Below are 25361 nucleotides of genomic sequence, written 5' to 3'. Positions count from 1 at the left end.
AGAAGAGCGAACAAATCTGTCTTGGAAGAAGTACAGCCAGAATGCTCCTTAGAGCAAGAATGTTGAGACTTTGTCTCACATACTCTGGGTATGTTATCAGGAGGCACCAGTCCCTAGAGAAAGGACATCATGCTTGGTATAATGTAGAGGGTCAGTAAAAAAGAGGAAGACCCTCAGTGAGATGGATTGTCACAGTGGCTGCAACAATGGGCTCAAACATAGCAACAATTGTGAGGATGGTACAGGGCCAGGCAGCCTATCCTACTGGTGTATATAGGGTTGGTATGAGTCCAAACCAACTCAGCAGCACCGGACAACAACACAGCTAACACCAAAGTCTTTAAATAAAATGTATGTGTCTTTGGACCCAGCAGGCTTTAATTCTAGGAATTTAGCTTAAGGAAATAATCGGAGATATATGCAAACATTTACAAACAAGAGCTGTTACTTAAGATGTTGAAACATCGGAAACACACTAAATGTCTAGCAGTAGAAGATTGGTTGGGAAAATGTGGTAGATTTCTACAATGGAATGTTATATGGCCAATACACATGACTTAGAAGTATACCTAATTACTCAAAGTGTAAATATTAAGTGTAAATTCAGGTTATGAAAAGGAATATACAGAAATATACGTGTTTTATTAAAAAAAGTATACAGACTGGAAGGAAAGACATAAATATTAACAGTAATTATCTCTGGAAGTGATATTATGGGTGATTTTTATTTTCTCCCTTATAATTTTCCATATGTTCTAAAATTAATACAGGGAACATTGGTTATTTTTATAAAATAAAATCTGATGAGTGCAATTTTTAAAGTAATGTGTAAAACAAAAAAATAAACCAGTTGCCGTTCAGTGACTTCCAACTTGTGGCAACCCCATGTGTTGCAGACTAGTACTGTGCACAACAGGGCTTTCATGGTTGTCACCTTTTAGAAGTAGATTGCCAGGTCTTTCTTCCTGGGTGGGTTTGAACCAACAACCTTTCAGTTAGTAGTCTAACACTTAGCCAAGCAGGGACTTCTTTTTAGTAATAACTTATTTAAAATCAAACGCCTTGACTTCCCAGCTAAATAAGTTCCGTTTCCTGGCTTCCCTGTTTTTATCCATGGTGCCATCGATCCAAGCTCCCAGGCTCAGAACCTCACAGTCGGCTTTGACTGCACCTTCACCCCCTCTACCCAGTCATTCATTGAGTCCCATCCCTTCTTTGGACTGTCTCTCAAATTTGTTCCTCCTTTACCCATCCCTAGTCAGTTCAGTTCACTTCAACCAGCATTTATTGTCACAGTGCCTGGATGTCCTTCTACCAGTTCAAGATTATTGGAGCCATCTCCTAATGTGTTTCCTTGCTCCTGGTCTCTCTTTCTTCCAATAAATAAGCATCCTGAAGCTGGAACGATCCTTCTAAGACACCACCTTATCATGGCCCTCCCCTCTCAAAACACTCAAAATCCACTAAACTCCATTCCCTGGGGAATAAAGCCTATACCCTTTCATGCTATTTAGGGCCCTTAACGCACAGTGATGAGGGCCATGGTGGTTCAGTGATGGAGTTCTCGCCTTCTGTGTGGGAGACCTGTGTTTGATTCCTGGCCAATGCACCTTATGCAGAGCCACCACCTGTCTATGATGCTGAACAAGTTTCAGTGGAGCTTTCAGACTAAGATGGACTAGGAAGGAAGGAAGGAAGGCCTGGCAATCACTTCCAAAAATCAACTAGTGAAAATTCCATGGGTCACAATGGCCTGATCCCATTGTTCATGGGCTACCTGTGAGTCAGGGCCTGACTCGATGGCAGCTGACAACAACAGCACTGTACTAGGTGGGAGAGAATCGTGGGCACATGGGAGGCGCTTGCTACGTTTCTGACGTTGAAGTAAGAATAAGGTGTGGAGCGGTTCCCACTGCTCTTCATCGTCGTCCGTTTGAAAATTCCCTTTCCTCTCCTTTTGGCACTTGGATCAGAGGCTTTGGAGCACTCGAAGTTTTATGTTGCTGAATTTGGAGACAGGAAGAGGTAGCAGGGGTGATAAAATGTGGCTCAGGAAGCCTCAACCCTGGGTCCATCCCAATTTCCCATGCCTGCTACGTAGGAGGCTCCACTGAGAACGCATATTGGCTCTTAAGTGCCTGTCTCCTCTGCAATGGTGAGGACCAAGAACCAATAGTGGGAATCTTGGATCTTACTTGGCTTGCTTTAATAAAAAGAAGGAGGGGAGATGGGGGGAGGGAAGAAAGGAGAGGGGGTGGGTATAGAACAAAGCTCTGAGTAATGTGGACCACTCAAGAAACTCAGCTGTCTTCAGGTACCCCAACTGAAGGCCGGCATATGGTCGTCTGTCAAAAATGTGCCACTGGAAGTGTGGGCAGGAGATGTGTGAGGGTAATGAACTTGCCAGATGGCAGTTGCCAGCACCAGCCCTGTCATTCTTGGAGGATTGGATGATGCCAGTGGGAGTGGGATCCCAACCTGGGTGAAGAGGCTCTCTAGGAACCTGTTCTGTCAGCTGCTGAGAGGCTCCCACCCCAGTCCCTTTAGTGCCAAAGTGTACTCTTAGTATGGATATAGTCTAAAAGTGGGTCCAGTCCAGTGGAAGCTCAGCCTGGGATATTGGCTCAGGCCTTGGCAGTAACCATGCCCTTCTTGGATTGCTCTTGGCAATGATTATGGAAATCTTGGTGCCACCCCACCCAACAGAAAGCCTCACTCATTTCATAGCCCACTCCTCTTGTCTAGTCTGCTGTCTCCAGCTTCCCTTCTCCTTTCCCCTCCCCTGTGGCGGTTGGCAGTCAGCAAGAGTTTTGAGTACATGCAGGCCCCTTTTGTCCTCCTCCCTGGCTCCTTGGAAGCCTGCCCCAATTTGAGGCGATCCCTGTTTTGTAAAGCCATTAAGAAAAAGACGCTTTGGGACCTTGCAGGCAAAGCAAAGGCCGTGTGCTTTCCAGGGCTGGGAGTGGCTTGGCTGACCTCTGTGGAATCAAGGGAGCCAGAGGACGCATGGCAGCAGCTCCCTTAGCTAGAGGGAACCACAAGTATTCCATGTCGTTAATGTCAGTTTGGGGGTCTGAGTAGAAGGATCACCTCAGAGTACAATAGTAACAATGGGCTCAAGTGTAACAATGACTGTGAAGATGGTGAAGGACCGGGCAGTGTTTCCTTCTGTTGTACACAGGGTCACTATGAGTTGGAATTGAGTCAACAGCACCTAAGAATAACAACAACTGTCCGATTCTCAGCCAATGCACCTCAAGCGCAGCCACCACCCATCTGTCAGTGGAGGCTTCCATGTTGCTACGATGCTGCACAGGTTTCAGTGGACCTTCCAGACTAAGATGGACTAGGAGGAAAGGCCTGGTGATCTACCTCTGAAAAACCAGCCAATGAAAACCCTATGGATCACAAAGGTCCGATCCCACTGGGCATGGGGTCACCATGAGTCAGGGACCAACTTAAAGACAGCTAACAGCAGCAACTGTTGATTGGATGCTTACTATATGCAAGGCCCCATGCTAAGCGCCTGAAGAACATTGTCTTATGTGATCCTGACATCAGATCTGTGAGGCAGGAACTACTGGTTGCTGATTTTATGGATGAGGAAACTTTGAGAAGTAAAGTAACTTTCGTGAGGTCACACAGCCAGGAGGTGGTGGACGGGGGACTCGAATTCAGGCCGGCCTGATTTCAGAGCCTATGCTCCTAATCTCTACTCTGCCACTTTTATAGATCCCCAAAATGTCCTCAAAAGAGGACTGATTACTGGTTAAAGGTTTTTTGGTAATACTTACTGAACGCGACCTCTTGGTTAGCAGCCGTAGCTCCTAACCACTATGCCACCTGGGTTTCTGTTATGTGTGTGTCAGGCATTGTGCTAAGCTAACCGTTATATCTATCAGTACATTGGATTCTCCCAAATCACCTCTAAGATCCAAACTAAACCAGTTGCCATTGAGTCACTTTTGACTCATGACGACCCCATGTGTGTCACAATAGAACTGTGCCCCAGAGAGTTTTCAATGGCTGTTTTTTTTTTTTTTTTTTTTTGGTAAGTAGATTGCCAATCCTTTCTTTCACGTGCCTCTGGGTGGGCTTGAATCGCCAACCCTTCAGTTAGCAGCCCATGTGCATTAATGTTTGCGTGTGTAAGATAGGTAATATTATTATCTCATATGACAGATGTAAGGAGCCCTGGTGGCGCACTGGTTAAGCACTCGGCTGCTAACAGACTGGTTGGCAGTTTGAACCCACTTAGCTGCTCTGTGGGAGAAAGACCTGGAGACCTGCTCCTGTAAAGATTACAGCCTAGAAAATCCTATGGGGCAGTTCTACTCTGTCACATGGGGTTGGAACTGACTTGTTGGCACCCAACAACGACAGATGTTGAAGGAAACTGAGTCTCAGAGATGTTACCCAGCTTGTAAGTGATCGAGTCAAGATTTCACCCAAGTTGTGCCCCTCATGCCCTGACTTCACTGTCCTGCCCTTATAAGTCCCCTCTGTAGTGTGAGCTGTCTGGAGCTATGGTGAAGTTCATTATTGAGCCTAGAGGATGCCTGTATCCAGGAATCTATGATTTCCAAGCTGACAGGCTACTTTGCTTTGGAGTGGGGAGTGGCTGAGGGAAGAGATGACACACCGGGCCTGGGTGGGTGTTACTTCCTAGGATACCCAGGTTGCTTTTAAGCACATTTTCATTTTCTCCCCTCCCTCCTCTTTCACATTAGGGTGAAGGTTGCCGAACTCTCTCCCTGGCTGGACACGTGGGGTTTGACAGCTTGCCCGACCAGCTGGTGAATAAGTCAATCAGCCAGGGCTTCTGCTTCAACATCCTGTGCGTGGGTGAGTATTTCCATAGCAGGAAATTCTATTACAGAATATGGATCCTTAATGGCTGGATGTGGCTTTGCAGGTAATTAGGTTAAATAACGTGTCATTCTGATCTATTTGCAAGAGTGTTTTCCCCTTCTTCTTTTATCCCTCTGTCCCTTTTGGAAGCAGCTGGCTGTAATTACATTTTTCCCTGTCTGGCTAGAATGTGGGGACAGACCTTGGGGGAAACTGAGCTGGTTGAGATCCAGTGGAAATTTTGTAAGAGAGCTGGCTGGCTCCGCTACTGCTGTCAAGTTCATTTTGACTACAGAAAACAAGAGTCAGGGCAGAATTGGGAGGGAGGTAATGGCTGAGGAAAGATGCCTGCTCACCAGCTGTGGGCAGTGGGTTGGGTCTGTCTGTTTCCTCAGCAGCCCTGCTATGCTTGGTATAGCTGGAACCCAAGCACGGGGACCTGTAAGAACTACATCTTAGTCACCTCTATGTCCCTTCAACACAAAAAGACTTCAATAATATTTGTGAAATGAATGAATGTTTTAGCTCTACAGTAACCACTCACTGAGTTGGAATCGACTCACTGGCAACTAACAACAACAATAATATGCTTTTCAAACACCTTCCCACATTGGCTCTTTTGGTCCTTAACCAGGACCGTGAAGTGAGCAGAGTATCATTCGTATCCCTTTAGAACAGTTGGAGACCCAGTGACTTGGGGACGGTAAGGGGTTTACCTGAGGCAATACAGACTAGATCCATGACTAGGAGCCAGGTCTGGGTGACCCCTTATCTTTCTCACTGCTTCTCTAACTGCTGCCAGCGACATTGCTGGAGACCACGAAAGCACTTTGGAAACTGTCAAGCACCAACCAAACAAATATCAGGGACAGCAGTTCCTTGACATTCTTTAAGAATCTCTCCTAAACCAAAACCAAACCAAACCCACTGCCATCGAGTCGATTCCGACTCATAGCGACCCTATAGGACAGAGTAGAACTGCCCCGTAGAGTTTCCAAGGAGTGCCTGGCAGATTTGAACTGCTGACCTCTTGGTTAGCAGCCGTAGCACTTAACCACTACACCACCAGGGTTTCCAGAATCTCTCCTGAGACCTTGAAAATCTCAAATTTGCAAACACAATCATAGCATATAATTGTCACCATACAGTGCAGGAAAGCATACCTGCACATTTTCAGTGACCCGGTTCTGAACCTAAGTGATTATGTAAATACCACAATGAAGTCACTTGTCACACTGGTGGGAACACTTGCTAATTGCCTTTTCTTATTTCTGTATACAGCATGTGGGGAACTCTTTCACACTGTAGATCGGAACCACCACTGAACTGGGTATTTCACTCCTAAATGTATTCTAAAACTCTGTGTTCTCACTAAAGTCATTCATTTTCTTGGACTCTATTTTCTCTTTTCCTCCAAAGGAGCCCTGGTGGCGCAGAGGTTAAAGTGCTGGACTGCTAACCAAAAGGTTGGTGGTTCAAAACCACCAGTGGCTCTGCATGAGAAAGATATGTGGCAGTTTGCTTCTGTAGAGATTTACAGACTTGAAAACCCTATGGGGTCACTATGACTCGGAATTGACTCGACGGCAGTGGGTTTTTGGTTTGGTCCATCCACAGCACTCTTTTCCAGATCACTTTCTGAAAGAGAGTTGCTGCACACTGAAGGACAAATAGTGAACAACAAAGCCACTTCTAAATTTGGGTGAGGGGCAATCAGTCAGCTAGCTAGCCTCACTCATTAGCTAAGCTACTCACTTCCACACATCAGCTTTGAAGCCTATCAGGTGAAATTATGTGCTTCCCAAATTTACATGTCATAGAGTCTAGAGTTAGGCTGTTCACCCTTCAAATGCCCAAAGGCTACTCACAGTTGTGATCAGGTGCCATTAGGAGAGAGACACAAAATAAATAGAATTCATGATGATTGACATCAAGATCAAATGCTGTCACAAGCAATGTTAGCACTGCCACAGGTCACTTTAACTAACAAGATCTCCAATCTTCAGCTGATGGTCAACTTATTTTACATTATATATGTGGGAAGTTATATAAGTTGGGAGCCCTGGTGGTATAGTGGTTAAGAGCTATGGCTGCTAACCAAGAGGTCGGCAGTTTGAATCCACCAGCTGCTCCTTGGAAACCCTGTGGGGCAGTTCAACTCTGTCCTATAGGGTTGCTATGAGTTGGAATTGACTCGATGGCAACAAGTTTGGATTTTGGGGGTTTTTTTATATAATGTATTTTATTTTGTTGTTGTTGTTGAGAACATACCCAGCAAAACAGAGCAATTCAACGATTTCTACATGTACAATTCAGTGACATTATATTACATTTTTCAAGTTCTGCGACCATTCTCACCCTCCTTTTCCTATCTGTTCCTCCTGAATTAACATAAACTCACTGCCCCCTAAGTTTCCTAATCTTTTGAGTTGCTGTTGTCAGTTTGATCCCATATAGCTAGATATTGAAAGAGCATAATGCTCAAGGCAGACATTCTTTACTAGTCAAACTAAATTACTGTTTGGTTTTAAGAAGACTCCAGGGGATATTTTTGGCTTAAGGTTTAAAGATTACCTCAGGGCAATAGTTTCAGGGGTTCATCCAGCCTTCATGACTCCAGAAAATCTGGATTCTCTGAGAATTTGAAATTCTGTTCTGCATTACCCCCTTTTGATCAGGATTCTTTTTCTCATTATATTTTCTTACCACAAAATTCCAGCATATCGGCTTCCATTGGAACTCCTCCCAGAGCTCCCTATGACCTGTACTGAAGCTGAAGAGATGAGAAGTGAAATGACAGACCCACCCTAAGCAACATTTCAACCAAGTGCTCTTGGGTGGACTACAAAAGCTCTCGAAGGGAGGCAATGCAAATCAGAATGGCCCTGTGAGGCCGGAATGAGGGGTCATTTGACCTGTGGATCACAGGCCCAAAGGAAGGGGCAGCCAGGCTCAAGGCATAGTCGAAGGGTGTGGGAGATAGCAAACCCCTGTCCTCTAAGTTCCCACCATGACATTGCTCAGTGACAACTGCTTCAGAGTGTGTCTGCTGGGATGGTGTTGATGAACTGCCCAGGATAGCCACTTCAAGAGAGGAGGAGTAGAAAGGAGACCCTGTCACCTCCAAAGAGTCACATCCTCTTTTTCTTTCCCCAGTTGTCACATTTCAGGGTATGGCTGCCCTAGTAACTCCCCTCTTAAACCTGCAGGTGCACACACTGGATAGATCAGCCCAGACTGGGTTAATTTCATTCCCCGTGCCTGGTCCAAAAAAGCCTAAAACTCACCCATCCTGCTCTCTCACTGTGTTCACAACCCTATCATTGCTCAGAGAACCCACACTTTGGGCCAAGGTCATGAGCAGCTTGGAGTGGCTCTGAGGCTGCACTCAGCCCAGCCACAGAGCTGGGTCCTGTCACTGACATGGTGAGGGGCCTCTAGCATGGCTGCTGGAGGTGACCTTTTCTCTCACAGGACTTTCAGTGACCATACTTTCATGCCTATTTCCTGGCATGACCGTCAGATTTATTCCCTTAATGACTATTATAAAAAGATTCTGTTTGGACATGGAGTGTGTTCCTCAAAGGTCTTTTCTGGAAGGGCATTTGAAGTGTAAAATTATGGTAGCACTACCCAGTGCCATCGAGAAGCACTAGCTTTGATTATTAACACAGACAGAATATTTTTTAAATCATATTGTTTATCTTGGTGCAGGGCTGCATAGTAGGCCCAAGTCCAGCAGAGTGAGTGTCCTGTGTGCATATGTGCACATGTGTGTGCACCTCGAATGTTGAGATTGAGAGGGAGAGATAATTGTTTTGAATCCAGAGCCAAATTTATACGTAAGGGCACAATAAATGGTACCTACTTATTATCTAATTTTTATCAGGAGTCCCTGGGTGGAACAAATGGTTAACATGCTCAGCTCCTAATCATAAATTGCTGGTTTGAATCCACCCAGAGGTGCCTCAGAAGAAAGGTCTGGCAGTTTGCTTCCAAAAGATCACAGCCATTGAAAACCCTATAGAGCACAGTTCTACTCTGACACACATGAGTTCGTCATGAGTCATAATCGACTGGATGGCAACTGGACCTAGTCTGGACTGGATGGCCTATTATGACTCCTCTTCAACAGAATAATCTAGGCTGGACAGGAATTACTGAGTGGGATGAGGTTTCCCACTCCCCCATAAAAAATATCCTAGTCCCTAACTTTGGAAATTAAGAATGTCGTGATCCTAGACATAGTAAGGAGGCCTCAGAGGAACCACCAGAGCCAGCAGCACAAATATTCTGGGACCCATTGCTTTGCATTGTTGGAAAAGAGCCCCAAAGAGACTCATCCCTCAGAACGTGCCAGCACCAGTAAAGCCTGTGAGGAGCGCAAAGGGTCATAATGATAATATTTACATTGAAGCTGCTCGAGATTCCAGGCTCAACTAAACTCTTTTGAAGTGGGGAAAAAACACACAAGAGAAGCAGGGTTGAGGCTCCCCATGGTGGGAGAGGAAAGGGTGGCTAGCATTCTGTCAAGGCGGGGTCAATCGTTTTCATCCCTCTGTCTCACGTGTCTGAGACTAGCTGCCCCCAGTGGTGTGCTGGTCAGTGCTTAACGACAGGCTCTCAGGAGAAAGATAGCTGGGGCTTGCAGCAGGTGCTGATTTCCAGGGTGGAATTACTTCACCATCACTGATTTGTAAGCTACCAAGGTGATGTCACTGACTGTGAACTTGGGAAGGGATGCAGGCACCAGCGCGAACCAAGTCTAGCACACCGTTGGCTGTCAGGCCTCTGCAAGATCAGGAAGGGAGAGGAGGGCATGACCTTGTCCCTGTAGGTGAGCTCCCTTGGCCAACTGTGGTTCCTGGAGTGTTTCCTTTTAGGCACTTTCCCGTTGAACTCTGAGTCACTTCTCCTAGCTTATTCCAACATTCAGAGCTGGAAGAGACCCTTTGCTCCATGGGCCTGTGAGCTCCATGAGCACGGGGATCGTGTCTGTCTTATTCATTGCTGTATCCTCAGCACCTATGACAGTGCCCAGCTCCTATTAGAAGTTTCGTATGTGTATGTTTGTTGAATGACTGAATTCAAACAAACCTATCACCCCTATGGGAAGCACTAGAGCATATTGGTTATGAACATGGGCTCCAGTGTCAGGGTGCCTGGACTCATGATGGCTTTGCCAGTTACTAGCTTGTGACCTTGGACCAGTTGCTTTCTCCACATTTTGTAGATGAGGAAGGTAAGGTGTAGAGCGGCTGAGGAATCGGTCCAACTTCACACAGCTGATAAATGGATCGGATAACTCACCTGCAAATCGAGGATAAATTGTAATATCTATGCACTTGGCTGCTAACTGAAGGTCAGTGGTTTGAACCCACTCAGTGGCTCCAAGGGAGAAAAGACCTGGTGATCTGCTCCCATAAAGATTTCAGCCTAGAAAACCCAGTGGGGCAGTTCTACTCTGTCCTATAGGGTTGTTATGTGTTAGAATGCACTCAACGGCACACAACAAGAGCAACAACAACAACCTCAAAGGATTATTGTGGGAAATGAATAAGAACGTATATGCATTTACAGCAGTGCTTAGCACATAGCAATTGGGGCCCAGAGAGGGGAAGGGGCTTGGCCCAGGTCACACGGTAATTTAGTGATAATCTGGCTAGGACCCTTCATTTGATAACTTGCAAGGACTTAATCACACAAGGTGCCGGAGGATGCAAATAGTAACAGCAAATGAGGAAAAGGGTGAAGCTTTTCTTTATGACCTGTAAACCCACTGCTGTCGAGTCGATTCCGACTTACAGCGACTTTATAGGTCAGGGTAGAACTGCCCCATAGAGTTTCCAAGGAGTGTCTGGTGGATTTGAACTGCCGACCTTTTGGTAGCACTTAACCACTATGCCACCAGGGTTTCTTTATGACAGTGCTTTTTAATCCGGTGGTGAGGGGAGTTGACATCTGTCTATCCCAGGGAGCATCGTTTATGTTCTTTAAATTTCAACTACTTTTTAAAAAACCTGTTGTTTTTGGAATATTATCTACAGGAAAGCAAAGGGAGTTAAGAAACCCTGCTGTCCACTGTGAGGAGCTCTGAGAGGGCTGGGGAGGAGGGGAGAGAAATTGACCCCTGGGGACTCATAATATTTCCTGTTGGAATCTACTTGCTAAATCCCCACCTTCCTGCAGCTGCTTGGAACCCCTTGACCTGAACCCAGCCAAGCTTCAGCTTTGACCATATGTGGGTCCCCCCACCCCCCTCCAACACTCGTACACATACACACCATCACACACTACTGGGCCCAGGGCAGTGGTGGGAGGGGACAGTATCCTAGGCTCAGGTTGGATCTGTGCCAGCCATTGAGGGATAGCCTGCCCCACCCCCTGCCCCAGGCCTCCACACTGATGGAAAACTGGGACTAGAACTCTCAATAGCTGGAGGACAAGCTTGCTTGATTTTCTGCCTTTTTCTAATGTGGCATTTACCACAATTCCCTTGACACCCATCGGTTCTTTTCTTCCAGACTTTAATCACTTGGCATCTGATTTTCACAGCCCTTTTGTGCTGGCAGGCATTTGGGTGGTCATTTCCCCTGCTGCTCCTCCCTGCTCTGCTAGGCCCTGCCCGGCCTCCATTTCTCCAGCTGTGCAAACAGGGTGGGGCCCTGACCCTGTAAGTAGGAAGCAGAGCTGCTTCTGAGACCTTCTGTGTGACCTCGAGCTCTGGAGTACAGGAAGATGTCCATCCCCTGCTCTCTGAGAACTCCTGGGATCAAGGAGTCAGGGAGACAGCTTTGGTGTTGAGGAGACACAGGGCCCACCACGCTCTAGCTCAAACCTCAGGACCCAAAGAGGAGGCGAGTCAGGGAGAGGGAGCCACCCTGGAGTTTCCACCTCAGAAGTGCTGGCCCCATTTTAGCAGTTGAGCTTCACACCCACCCCTTGGGCGGGGGTGAGGTGGGGGGGATGGCTTTGCTAAATTCCTGTGCTTGGCCAAGTCTGCCACCTCCCATGGCAAAGGCCCTGCCTTACCAAATTTTTCTCGGGGCCCAAATACTTCCTGTTGCCTTAGGGAGGGAAAAGGGACCCGCTCTTGTAGAGGCTTCGCTGCTAATGGGTATACCAGACCCTGGCTGGAAACATGATCTGTGTGAGGAATCATTTCCCCTGCGCCCTGGCAGTTGACATTAGTCAGAACTGGCTGTGAAATTGGGCTGGGGGCCGTGTAGCCAGGCTGAATTGAATGTTCTCCTTGTGTTCCCGTTCTCTCTCCACACATGGGAAGTTCTTCATCATGGATAAATTTTTTTTTTAATTGTGCTTTAGGTGAAAGTTTACAAATTAATTTCTCATTCAACAATTAATAGTACATAGATTGTTTTGCAACATTGGTTGCCAACCCCGTGATGTGTCAACACTCTCCCCTTCTCAAACTTAACCAAAAAAAAAAAAAACCAAACTGATTGCCATCAAGTCGATTCCTACTCGTAGTGACCCTATAGGACAGAGTAGAACTGCCCCATAGGGTTTCCAAGGAGCACCTGGTGGATTTGAACTGCTAACTGTTTGGTTAGCAGCTGTAGCACTTAACCACTATGCCACTGACCTTGGGTTCCCCATTTCCATTCGTCCAGCTTTCTTGTCCCCTCCTGCCTTCTCATCCTTCCCCCTGGGCTGATGTGCCCATTTAGTCTCATATACATGGTTGGACTACTTGTGTTATTGTTTGTTTTATAGGCCTGTCTAATCTTTGGCTGAAGGGTGAACCTCAAGAGTGACTTCAGTACTGAGTTAAAAGGGTGTCCAGGGGCCATACTCTCAGGGTTTCTCCAGTCTCTGTCAGACCAGTAAGTCTGGTCTTTTTTTGGCAAGTTAGAATTTTGTTCTACATTTTTCTCCAGCTCTGTCCAGGATCCTCTATTGTGATCCCTGTCAGAGCAGTCAGTGGTGGTAGCTGGGCATCTAGTTGTGCGTAGATAAATATTTTTAAAAGCACCTCTTGCATTCATAGCTAGAAGAAGCCTGGAAGGTGCAAAGCTAGACACATCCAGAGGGTGAAGGGGAGATGAACCATTTGCAGCTCTAACTCATGCCCTGGACCACCTTGCAGATGTGTGCTATTAGTCACAAGGGAGATGGGGGGGTGCTTTGCCAGGCCAAAATTGGCCAGAATTTGCCCAATGCAAACCCACTCCCTACTGGGAAGACAAATTTTGACTCACATCCCGGGGGCTGGGGAGGAAGAAAGGGGAGGCTAATGGTAGTAGAACTAGTCTATGTATTCAAAGGGCAGTCCAGGATAATTATCTGCTATTTATTTTATTCCTGGTATTCCTGAATTGCTTGGGGTGGGTGGGGGGCCAAATACAGTCTAGAGAGGAGTAGATTACCAGCAGTTGCTGTGCCCAGCCCAGCTTGTGGTCTCATTTCAGATTCCTGCCTAACTCCCCAGCCACCAAGGCTTCCACCTGTCTTCCTTACAACTTGTGATTTTTTTTTTACTTTATTTATTGTGGTAAATACATGGGTAACAAAGCACTTGCCATTTCAACAATTTTCACATGTACAGTTCAGTGACATTAATTATGTTCATCGTGGTGTTCAACCACCAACTTGTGATTTCTTGTTGTGTTCCCATCCCCTTAAGACACACACGCCTTGGCTCCTGGCAGTGGCTTGACAGCCCTTGGACTCCTAGGATCCTCCCTCCGCCCACCACAGAAAAAAAAAAAACTTCACCAGCTCCCTCCAGCGCTTTGGAACTCACCTCTCTGGTGCGAAACTCAAGACTTGAAATTCCAATGGTTTAATTTATTAGTAGCCTGCGGCCTGTTAGTTAAACAAACAAATGGCTGGTTTGTTTGAAAGTTAAGGAGAGGAAGAATGTGTGGCTTGCTAAGTTCCATCCCTATTAGCTAAAAATGGTCTCTGTGAAAGCTCAACAGGGGTGGAAGGGGAGAAGGCAAGGGCTCCCTGCAGTCTTCCCTGGGATGCCCCTTCTAGCAGCATCTAGAGTGCTATCTAGGTCTGGGCGGGGCTGGGAGGATAGGATATTTGTTGGACAAGGCACCAACCATTTTTGTACTTTAAAATAGCCATTAAAATTTTTTTATACAGTGAAACCTGTGAGAGCTGGAACTTGATGGGACTGCCTTGTTTTTCGGGGTCTCACAAGTTTTCCGCCTTTGACAGGATGCAGTCTTATCACTTTGCTATCTCTCCTTTTAGTGGAAAATATGAGTTTTCCAACTTACACAGGTTCTGGCTTTCCCAGGTTTTATGGTATATTTACTTATTCCTAGTTCAGAATCACGCATTACATTTAGTCGACATACTGTTTAACCTTTTATTTTATTGTAGTAAAAATATATATAACAAAACATTTGCCAGTTCAAGACTTTTGACAAGTACGACTCAGTGACATTGATTACATTTATCACGTTGTGCAACCATCACCACTCTCTGTTCAACTACATTAACAAGAAACTTAGTGCCACCTAAGTAATGACTCCCTCTTTTCGCCTCCCTCCCCATTGCCGGTGAGTCCATTCCAACTCATAGCAACCCTATAGAACAGAGTAGAACTGCCCCATAGGGTTTCCAAGGAGATGCTCATGGATTCCAGCTGCCCACCTTTTGGTTAGCAGCCTGAGCTCTTAACTACTGCACCACCAGGGCTCCTCCCCTTTCCTAAACCCATTGCTGTCGAGTCGATTCCGACTCCTAGCAGCCCTATAGGACAGAGTAGAACTGCCCCATAGGGTTTCCAAGGAGTGTCTGATGGATTCGAACTGCTGACCTTTTGGTTAGTAGCCGAACTCTTAACCGCTGTGTCACCAGGGTTTCCTGCCTCTCCCTAGTATCCACTAATAAACTTTGGTCTCTATGTTTGCCTGTAGGTAGGATCATACAATATTTTTCCTTTTGTGACTGACTTATTTCACTCAGTGTCATGTTTTCAGGGCTCAGTCATGCTGTAGCGTGTATCAGAACTTCATTTTTCTTACTTGCTGAGTAGTATTCCAGTTGTATGTACGTACCACATTTTGTTTATCCATTCATCCACTGCAGGACATTTAGGCTGTTTCCACCTTTTGGCTATTGTGAACAGTGCTTCAATGAGCATCGGTGTACAGGTTCCTGTTGGTGTTGCTGTTTTCACTGCTGGGTATATACCTAGGATTGGGATTTCTGGGTCATATTTTTTATGGTAGTTCTGCGTTTTAATTTTTGTTACAAAAACTATACATGTTCCTTATTGGAAAATACAAAAAAGCACAAAGAAGGAAGTGAAATCACACAGCATCCCACCACCCAGAGATAGTCATTGAGAACAGTGTATTGTATTTCCTTCCAATCTTTTTTCTAGGCATAACTATACCTCTCCATCACTGCCTGCAACATAATTTTCTTCTAACTATAAAAATGATGCATAGTCATGGTAAAAGTTTCAAATAACACAAAAATACATAAAGAATAAAATAAAAATTACCACAATTCCACCATTCTGAGAAAACTACTGTTAATATGTTGATGTGGAGCCCTGGTGGTGCAGGGTTAAGAGCTTAGACTGCTAACCAAAAGGTCAGTAGTTCAAATCCACCAGCCACTCCTTGGAAACCCTATGGGGCAGTTCTACTCTGTACTATAGGGTCTCTGTGAGTCAGAATCAACTTGACGGCAATGGATTTGTTTTTTTTTAATATGTTGGTGCAATTCCTTTCAGTCTTTTTCACTTAACTGAGATCGTATAGTTTGTATTGTTCTATATACTTTCAACTTAGTGTTTTACCGTGTAACATTTTCCTGTGTCAATACACATGCATCTAAGACATGATTCATAGTGGCTCTATAGTCATTGTGTGGAAGAACCATAATTTACCTTTTTTGCTTTTCAGGAGAGACAGGGTTGGGCAAATCAACCCTCATGGACACCTTGTTCAATACCAAGTTCGAGGGGGAGCCAGCTACCCACACACAACCGGGTGTTCAGCTACGGTCCAATACCTATGACCTCCAAGAGAGCAATGTGAGACTAAAGCTCACAATCGTTAGCACTGTGGGCTTTGGGGACCAGATCAACAAAGAGGACAGGTAAGGAAGGCGGTGGAGTGGGGAGGCTGGTGGTAGGCTAGAGTGGAGCTCACTATAGGGTCTTGGGGAGACCATAGATGTTGAGGTCCAACCTATACCTCTTCTTGGAATGGCATGAACAGGCAGCAGATACCTCACAAGCATTGCCCCCACCTAGGGTCCCTGTCTACAGCAATTGTTTTACTCCACGCACTTTGCCAGAAGAAGGGTGTCTTTCTAATATACCTGGTTGGGGTCTCAATACAATTCAGCAAACATTTATTAAGTTCCTATCTTGTGCCAGGGACTACTGTTCTCTGATAATCTAAAAATGAGTAATTTAGACTCTGCCCTTGAGGCACTCACAGGGAAGACTGGTTTTCAGCAAATAATCTCCATACAGTGTGATGTTTTGTAAAGGACCAGTTGACGAAGAGGTGAAGGAGAAGTTACAATGAGAACGCAAAAGAAAGAACAGTCAGTTCCATGTGGGGAGGTCAGGGAAGCCTTCACAGAGGAGGTTATTCTGGGCTTGCTCTTGAAGAACGAACTGTTTTGCCAGGTAGACAAAGGGAGGGAGAGAAGGGCATTCCAGGCAGAGATAACTGCTTGTACAAAGCAAAGAAGTGTGAAAGATGATGGCATGTTCTAGAGAACTTGAGTTTGGCCAGACCAGGTTTGGCTAGACCAGAGGCAGAGTTACTGTGAAGTTCACGAAGCTTAATCTTCAGGGCCTTCACTTTCACAGGCCCCTTTATAGGCCTTGTAACTAATTTTTAGTCATAACGTATAATTTTTCTTGGAGGGCCTTTCAAATTGTATAAGCTTAAGGTGCCACGAAACCTGAATCTGGCTCTGGGCTAGAGCTTGGCATGAGTGAGGAAAAAAAATAGGGGAAGATGAGCCTAAAGAAATAAGCAGGAGGCAGATCGTGCAGGGATTTATGTAATTTGCCAATTTGGAGCCCTGGAAAGGTCTTAAGAAATAGAATAAGGTGATCTGATTGTCCATTGAAAAAGGTGCTTTAAGATAGTATGGAGATAGACTAGAAGAGCAGGGAGGTCAATTAAGAGACTACTGGACCGATTAGATGGAGCCAAGAAGGTACAACAGGTGCCGAGAGAGAGAAGAGGAGACAGCTTTAATAAATAGTGAGTAGGTAGAATCAACAGGACTTAGTAGAGACTTGGTGTGGGCTTGTGAAAGCAAAAGAAGAATCTAGAATGAGGCTTAGAATTCCTGGCTTTGGAGAAGTGACAAATGGTGGTGCAATTCAGTAAGAGAGGTGATATGAGAAGCAGGGTTTATAATTAGAAAAGAATGTCTGCATTAAGCATTATACTCTTGTAAAGAATTATGAATATGTGATCGAATTGACAACAACAACTTGAAAGGATAGATGAGAAGCTTAGGAGAGCAGTGAGTTTGTGTTAATGATGGTGAAATAGTTTGGAAAAGGTTATCAAAAAAGTGACACAACTTAAAGAATGTAACCAATGTCACTGAATTGTACTGTAGAAATTGTTGAAGTGGTGTAGGTTTTGTTCAAGTGGGGTATGTTATATTTTCACCAAAAATGAAAAAAAAAGAGAGAAGCAGGCCTAAAAATAATGAGCTGTGTTTTGGACATGCGGAGTTTGAGCTGTCTGTAGAACATCTAACATGATGACCTTCAGCGGCTGGCAGTTGAATATACAGAGTTGGAGGTCCAAAGAGGGCCTGGGCTAGATATAAAGATTTGGGTTAGCAGGGTATAGGTGATACATTTCAAACATGGGAACATGTAAGATCACCCAGGGATCAGAGTAGAGTGAGAAGAACATTAGGCTACATATAAAAGCCTTGGGATGTTAAATAAGCAGGTGAAGGAAAAGACATCCTGAAAAGAGACTGAAGAGAAATAATCAGAGAGGCAGGAGGAGAACCAGGAGAGGTTGTTGGGGTTTGAGAAGGGTGTGTGAGTGAGGGGTGGGGCGAGGGTCAGGGATGAGCATGTAATAAGGGATGGGGTCAGGAATGGGGTGGGACTCAGACACCTTCTGGCAGTCACACCACATTTAACTAGAAGTCACATGGTCATCACACCAGCTCATCTCAGGGAGAGCCATTTATCATCCTGAGCACAGTGTCTGTTCATTCTTTGAGGGTTCTCTTGCTTCTGAGATTATTCATATCTCAAAATCTCCTATTTCTCCCTTAAAGTTACAACAGGCCTACTCCATTTCTTATACTGAATAAATATATTTTGCTTCTTAATGATTGAACTAAATTCTGTTTTCCATTTGAAATTCTAGAGGAAAAATACCTCTGTTTTTTTATTTGGCTTTCTTATTGTGCTAGCCTTGTTTTGTTGAGACTAAATCAGACCCTGGGTAAAGTGGATATTTAGACCACGGTATGCATGCTTGTTCTCATTTGCAGATTGCTCAGGAACTCCTCAATTACGTTTCTCAAAGCTCTTTCGGTAACATAGATAAACATATCTGACACTGGAAAAGGCCTTGATAGTGACGGTTTCGGAGGACTGAGCTGATACTGCCCCTTAGAGGTTAATCTACTTCCACTAGATTTTTAAAATATCCTGATTGGTTTTTCTGATGATAAATGTGATACCAAAAAAACAAATCTCTTTTTGTGAAATCGATTCCAACTCATAGCGACCCTACAGAACAGAGTAGAACTGCCCCCTACCGGTCCCAAGTCTGTAATCTTTATGGAAGCAGACTGCCACATTTTCCCCCGCAGAGTGGCAGGTGGGTTTGAACTGCCGACCTTTCAGTTAGCAGCCAAGTACTTAAATGCCGCACCACCAGGGCTTCTCTAGAAATGTGATACATCCTCATAAAAGATCAAATAATACAAACTCAAATAAGTAGAAATAAAAAGGCTCCCTGAAATTGGGCTGGGGAGCAAGGGCGAAGCAAGATCCAGAGATTTGGAATAAACAGCATTGTTTTCTACATGTTGACTGAGCCATATTGTCATAGCTATGTCAGGATCCAAAAACCCAGTGCCATCGTGTCGATTCCGACTCATAGCGACCCTATAGGACAGAGTAGAACTGCCCCATAGAGTTTCCAAGGAGCACCTGGCGGATTTGAACTGCCGACCCTTTGGTTAACAGCTGTAGCACTTAACCACTCCGCCACCAGCGGTGTCAGGATAGCTCAGTTGAAATGGGGCATCAGAATGCCCTGCTTTACCCAGGGTGCTTCTGTAAACTGAGAAGAGCAATGACTAAGACCATATCCTGGAGGAAATCCACCACTTTAGGAAGCTGAAGAAAAAGGAATCCAAGAGAGAGACTGAGAAGGACCAGCTGGAGAGGAGAGTGTTTAGGAACACAGGTTTCGGTCTCAGACAAACCTGGCTTCAAATCCCATCTTGCCACTTATTAACTCAGGGACCTTGGTCAAGATACTTAAATTCTCTGGGCCTCAGTTTTCTCACCTGTAAAGTGGGGATGATGATAATACCTACCAGAGAAGGTTGTTGTGAGGCTTACTTGACATGTATGGCACATGAAATGCTTAGAAACATGCCTGGCACAGAGTAACTACCTAATAAGGAGAAGATACTGTTTTGATTACAGGAGTCCCCAGGTGGCATGAATGGTTAAGCACTCAGTTACTAGCCAAAAGGTGGGTAGTTCAAACCCACCCAGAGGTGCCTTGGAAGACAGGCCTGGTGATCTGCTTCTGAAAGGTCACAGCCTTGGAAACCCTATGGTGCAGTTCTACTCTGCATGCATGGGAGGTCGCCATTAGTTGGAATCAACTCGATGACAACTAACAACAGATCATTTCGATCATGATTTTCATTGGTGGAAAAAAATGAAGAATCATGTAATGTATGGGAGGGAATGATAAATGGTGTCCAGGAAGATAAAAACTGAAAAACATCCATTGGGTTTGGCAATGCACAGGCCATTATTAATACGCTTAGGAAAAATAATTTCAGGAAAGTAGTGGGTAGAAGCTACATTGCCATGATTACTGAGTGTACGGAAGGTAAGGAAGTAAAAAGGCAACAAAAGGAGCTGTATAACATGATTAATATAATTGATGTCACTAAATCACACACATAAAAAATGTTAAGTTGGCCAATGTTGTGTTATATATGTTTTTATGACAATAAAAAAAGAGCACTAGAACGTAAGAGTGAGTCCAGGATCAGATTCATGTTTATATGGAAATTTAGCATATGTAAAAAAAAAAATTTTTTTTTTAAGCCATCAGGATTGGTAGTTGGAAAATATGGCCTTGGTGATAGAAACTATGCCGAAGATCACATGATAAAATTCTGCAAGACCAATGACTTATTCATTGCAAATACCTTTTTTGAACAACATAAATAGGTACTATAGGTCAGGATGGAATACACAGGAATCAAATTGACTACATCTGTGGAAAATGACAATGGAGAACCTCAATCGTCAGTCAGAACGAGGCCAGGGTCTGACTGTGGAATAGACCATCAATTGCTCATATGCAAGTTCAAGTTGAAGCTGAAGAAAATTAAAGCAAACCCACGAGATCCAAAATATGACCTTGAGTATATGCTACGTGAATTTGGAGATCATCTCAAGAATAGATTTGATGTATTGAACACTAATAACCAAAAAAGACCAGATGAGCTGTTTGATGGCATCTGGGACATTAAGAAAGAAAAGACCAAAATGGATGTCAGAAGAGACTCCGAGTCTTGTTCTGAACATACAGTAGCTAAAGCAAAAGGAAGAAATGATCACGTAAAAGAGCTGAACAGAAGATTTTTAAGGGGTGGCTTAAGAAGACAAAGTAAAGTGTTATAATGATACGTGCAGAATCTGGAGTTAGAAAACCAAAAGGGAAGAACACACTCAGCATTTCTCAAGCTGAAAGAACTGTAGAAAAATTCAAGCCTCAAGTTGCAATATTGAAGGATTCTACGGGGAAAGTACTAAACGATGTAGGAAACATCAAAAGAAGATGGAAGGAACACACAGAGTCACTGTACCAAAAAGAATTGGCTGACATTCAGCAATTTCAGGAGGTAGCATATGATTAAGAACTGATGCTACTGAAGGAAGAAGTCCAAGCTGCACTGAAAGCATTGTCGAAAAACAAGGCTCCAGGAATTGATGGAATACCAACTGAGATGTTTCAACAAACCAGCGTAACACTGGAAGCGCTCACTCGTCTATGCCAAGAAATTTGGAAGACAGCTACAAGGCCAACTGACTTGAAGACATCCATAATTGTGCCCATTCCAAAGAAAAGTGATCCAACTGAATGAGGAAATTAATGAACAATATCACACGCAAGTAAAATTTTGCTGAAGATCATTCAAAAGTGGTTGCAGCAGTGCATCGACAGGGAACTGCCAGAAATTCAAGCTGGATTCAGAAGAGGATGTGGAACGAGGGATATCATTTCTGATGTCAGATGGATCTTGACTGAAAGCAGAGAATACCAGAAAGATGTTTACTTGTGCTTTATCGACTATGCAAAGGCATTCAATTGTGTGGATCATAAGAGATTATGGATAACATCGTGAAGAATGGAAATTCCAACTCACTTAATTGTGAGTTGGAACCTATACATAGACCAAGAGGAAGTCATTCAAACAGAACAAGGGGATACTGAGTGGTTTAAAGTCAGGAAAGGTTATGTGTCAAGGTTGTATCCTTTCACCATACCTATTCAAGCTGCACGCTTAGCAAATAATCTGAGAAATTAGACTATATGAAGAAGAACGGGGCATCAGGATTGGAGAAAGACTCATTACCAACCTGCGTTATGCAGATGACACAACCTTGCTTGCCAAAAGTGAAGAGGACTTGACGCGCTTACAGATGAAGATCGAACACTACAGCCATCAGTATGGATTACACCTCAACATAAAGAAAACAAAATGGTTATGAGTGAGGGGAGGGGTAGGGATTGAAAAACACTAAATAGACAATAGATAAGTGGTAACTTTGGTGAAGGGTAAGACAGTACACAATACTGGGGAAGCCAGCACAACTTGTCCAAGGCAATATCATGGAAGCTCCACAGACATCCAAACTCCCTGAGGGACTGAATTGCTGGGCTGAGGGCTGTGGGGACCATGGTCTCGGGGAACATCTAGCTCAATTGGCATAACATAGTTTATAAAGAAAATGTTCTATATTCTCCATTGGTGAGTATCATCTGGGGTCTTAAAAGCTTGTGAGCGACCATCTAAGATACTCCAGTGGTCTCACCTGGTCCAGAGCAAGGGAGAATGAAGAAAACCAAAGACAGGGAAACAGTCCAAAAGATTGATGGACCACAAGTACTACAGCCTCTACCAGACTGAGTCCAGCACAACTAGATGGTGCCTGGCTAACATCACTGGCTGCTCTGACGGGGATCACAGTAGAGGGTCCCGGACAGAGCTGGAGAAAAACGTAGAACAAATTCTAACTCACATGCACACACAAAAAACAAACAAAAAGGCCAGACTTAATGGCCTGACAGAGACTGGAGAAACCCCAAGAGAATGGCTCCCCAACACCCTTTTAGCTCAGTAATGAAGTCACTCCTGAGGTTCACCCTTCAGCCAAAGATTAGACAGACTCCTGAAACAAAATGAGACTAAAGGGGCACACCAGCTCAGGGGCAAAGACTAGAAGGCAGGAGGGGACAGGAAACCTGGTAATAGGGAACCCAAGTTTGAGAAGGGGAAAGTGTTGACATGTCGTGGGGTTGGTACCCAATGTCACAAAAGAGTGTGTGTACTAATCGTTTAATGAAAAACTAGTCTGTTCTGTAAACCTTCATCTAAAGTGCAATAAAAAATAAATCAATAAATAGATTTAAAAAAATCCTTCCAACTGGACCAATAAGCAACATCATTATAAATGGAGAAAAGATTGACATTGTCAAGGATTTCATTTTACTTGGATCCACAATCAACACTCTTGGAAGCAGCAGTCAAGAAATCAAACGATGGGTTGCATTGGGCAAATCGGCTGAAAAAGACCTCTTTCAAGTGTTAAAAAGCAAAAATGTTACTTTGAGGAATAAGGTGCACCTGACTCAAGCCACGGTATTTTCAATTGCCTCTCATGCATGCAAAAACTGGACAATGAATAAGGAAGACCAAACAAGAATTGATGCATTTGAATTATGGTATTGGCGAAGAATATTGAATATACCATGGACTAACAGAAGGATGAACAAATCTGTTTTGGAAGAAGTACAGCCGGAATGCTCCTTAGAAGAGAGGATGGTGAGACTTTCTCTCACGTACTTTGGACATGTTATCAGGAGAGACCAGTCCCTGGAGAAGGACATCATGCTTAGTAAAGTGGAGAGTCAACCAAAAAGAGGACTCTTCAATGAGATGGCTTGACACAGTGGCTGCAACAATGGTCTCAAACATAGCGACAATTATAAAGATGGCGTAGGACCAGGCAGTGTTTCGTTGTGTTGTACATAGGGTTATTATGAGTTGGAACCGATTGGAGGGCACCTAACAATAACAACAACAACAACAAGTCAACAGGGAAAGAATGAACTATTCAAGAAATGATGCTGATAAGATTGGCCATCCATTTAGGAAAAAATAAAATAAAACTATACCCTCTTACACAAATGCTACTCACAAAAATAAATTCCAGCTGGATTAAAAACAAATTATGAAAATACGGGAGAATATTTTTATAACCTTGAGTGTAGAGAAGACTTTTTAAATCATGATCCAAAAATCATAGAGGAAAAGACAGACACATTTAAATTCATTCAAATAATAATAAAAAAAGCTTTGTATATTGAAAGACACCATAAACAAAATTAAAAACAAGCTACAGATGGAGACAAAATATTTGCAACTTATGTAACAGACAAAGGGGTTTTCTAAAATACAAAAAGCACTTCTAAATTAAATGAGAAATAAACAGGCAGTTGACAGTACAGGAAATGTAAATCAACACACGAAATGATGCTCATTCAACTTCACCAGTAATTAGGGAAATGCAAAAAGAAGCAATAAATTATTTGTATCCGTCAGATTCGCGAAAAGTAGAAGATGATGCAATACCCACTAACACTAGGTAGTTTCATTCGTACTGGTAGGAGTACACATTGGTACAGACTTTTTTGGAAGGCAAATCTGGCAGTATCCATTAAAATTTTAAATGTTAATACCTTCTGACTCAGCAATATACTTCTAGGTATAGCGCCTGAAGAAGCAATTGCACACATTGATGAAGAAGCAGAATGTTCACTGAAGCATTGGTTATAGAATAAAAAATATGTAAATAGTCTAAATTTCCAACAATAGAGGAATTAAATGAACCAGGGCACAACCATACCATAGAATTGTATTTGGCAGTTAAAAAAACTGAGGTACATCCCTATGTACTCACATGAATAGGCGTCCAGGACATATTAAATGGAAAAAGGAAGTTGCAGAATCATACATAGATCATAATACCATTTGTGCAAATCCACTGCCCTTCCCCCATGTAAAACAACAGACATTTCTATTTTTTTCTGTATATAAATCCATAGAAAAAAGTCTCAGAGAATAATCAACAAACTGAAAATAGTGGTTACCTCTGAGTTGGGAAGACCATATACATGCACTGCTTGCCTAATTAAAAATAAATGAAAAAGAATGAAATTTTAAAAAAGGAAAGAGACAAAGTGGGTATAGACAGCTCATTTAAGAAGCGTGTGTGAGCTGGGAAAAAGAGAGATAAGGCAGTGTCTAGAGGGATACAGGAAGCGTTGGCGGTTCAGTGGTAAAATTCTGGCCTTTCGTGTGGGAGAAACTCATTGCAGTCCAGTTGATTCTGACAGTGATCCTACAGGAGAGAGGAGAACTGTTCCATAGGGTTTCCAAGGAGCGGCTGGTGGATTTGAACCATTGACCTTTTGTTTAGCAGCCAAGCTCTTAACCACTTTGCCACCAGACTCGTGCTCAATTCCTGGCCAACGCACTTCATGCACAACCACCACCTGTCTGTCAGTGGAGGCTTCCCTGTTGCTATGATGCTGAAGAAGTTTCCGTGAAGCTTCCAGACTAAGACAGACTAGGAATAAACACCTGGCGGTCTACCTCTGAGAAATCAGCCAATGAAATCCCTACAGATCATAATGGTCTGATCCGGTTGTGCATGGGGTTGCCATGCGGCAGAACCAACTCGACAGGATCTAACAAAAACAACAAAGAAGTATACTCGGGGATCAGGGGCAAAGTTTTTTGGAGGGTGGGAGAGATGATGAGGGCTTCAACAGGAACAGAACCTGCGAGGATAGAGAGGATGGGGCAGATTTGAGAAATTAGAGGGAAACAGGGAAGGGTTGGTTCATTTTTAAAGTGCAGGAAGTTGAGGTAGTGTGAGCTTGGTGATCTTAATTTCGTTGGTAAAGTAGGAGGTAAGACCATCTTGTGAGAGTGAAGGGATCATGGATAAGTTTTGG

General features: G+C 43.9%; 1 protein-coding gene across 6 annotated transcripts in view; it reads left to right on the top strand.

The window, feature by feature from the left end:
- The window catches only part of SEPTIN6 (septin 6), a 79259-nt gene that overhangs the window by 12188 nt on the left and 41710 nt on the right, over window positions 1–25361 (top strand). For 5 of the 6 annotated variants that reach the window (XR_010319636.1, XM_064277538.1, XM_064277537.1 and 2 more), the window contains exons 2-3: window positions 4731–4845; window positions 15750–15945. Coding sequence is in view for 5 of the 6 variants with exons in the window: in XM_064277538.1 (XP_064133608.1) it covers window positions 4731–4845; window positions 15750–15945 (311 nt within the window). In the remaining variant the exon portion in view is untranslated. Of the gene's footprint in view, window positions 1–4730; window positions 4846–13498; window positions 13626–15749; window positions 15946–25361 lie in introns of those variants that run through there. The other variant, XM_064277539.1, reaches the window with a different exon arrangement.

This window comes from Loxodonta africana, chromosome X, assembly GCF_030014295.1.
Source record: "Loxodonta africana isolate mLoxAfr1 chromosome X, mLoxAfr1.hap2, whole genome shotgun sequence".
NCBI classification, from domain to species: Eukaryota; Metazoa; Chordata; class Mammalia; order Proboscidea; family Elephantidae; genus Loxodonta; species Loxodonta africana.
Note: the sequence above shows the minus strand (reverse complement) of the source record. Positions and strands in the feature narration are given on the sequence as shown.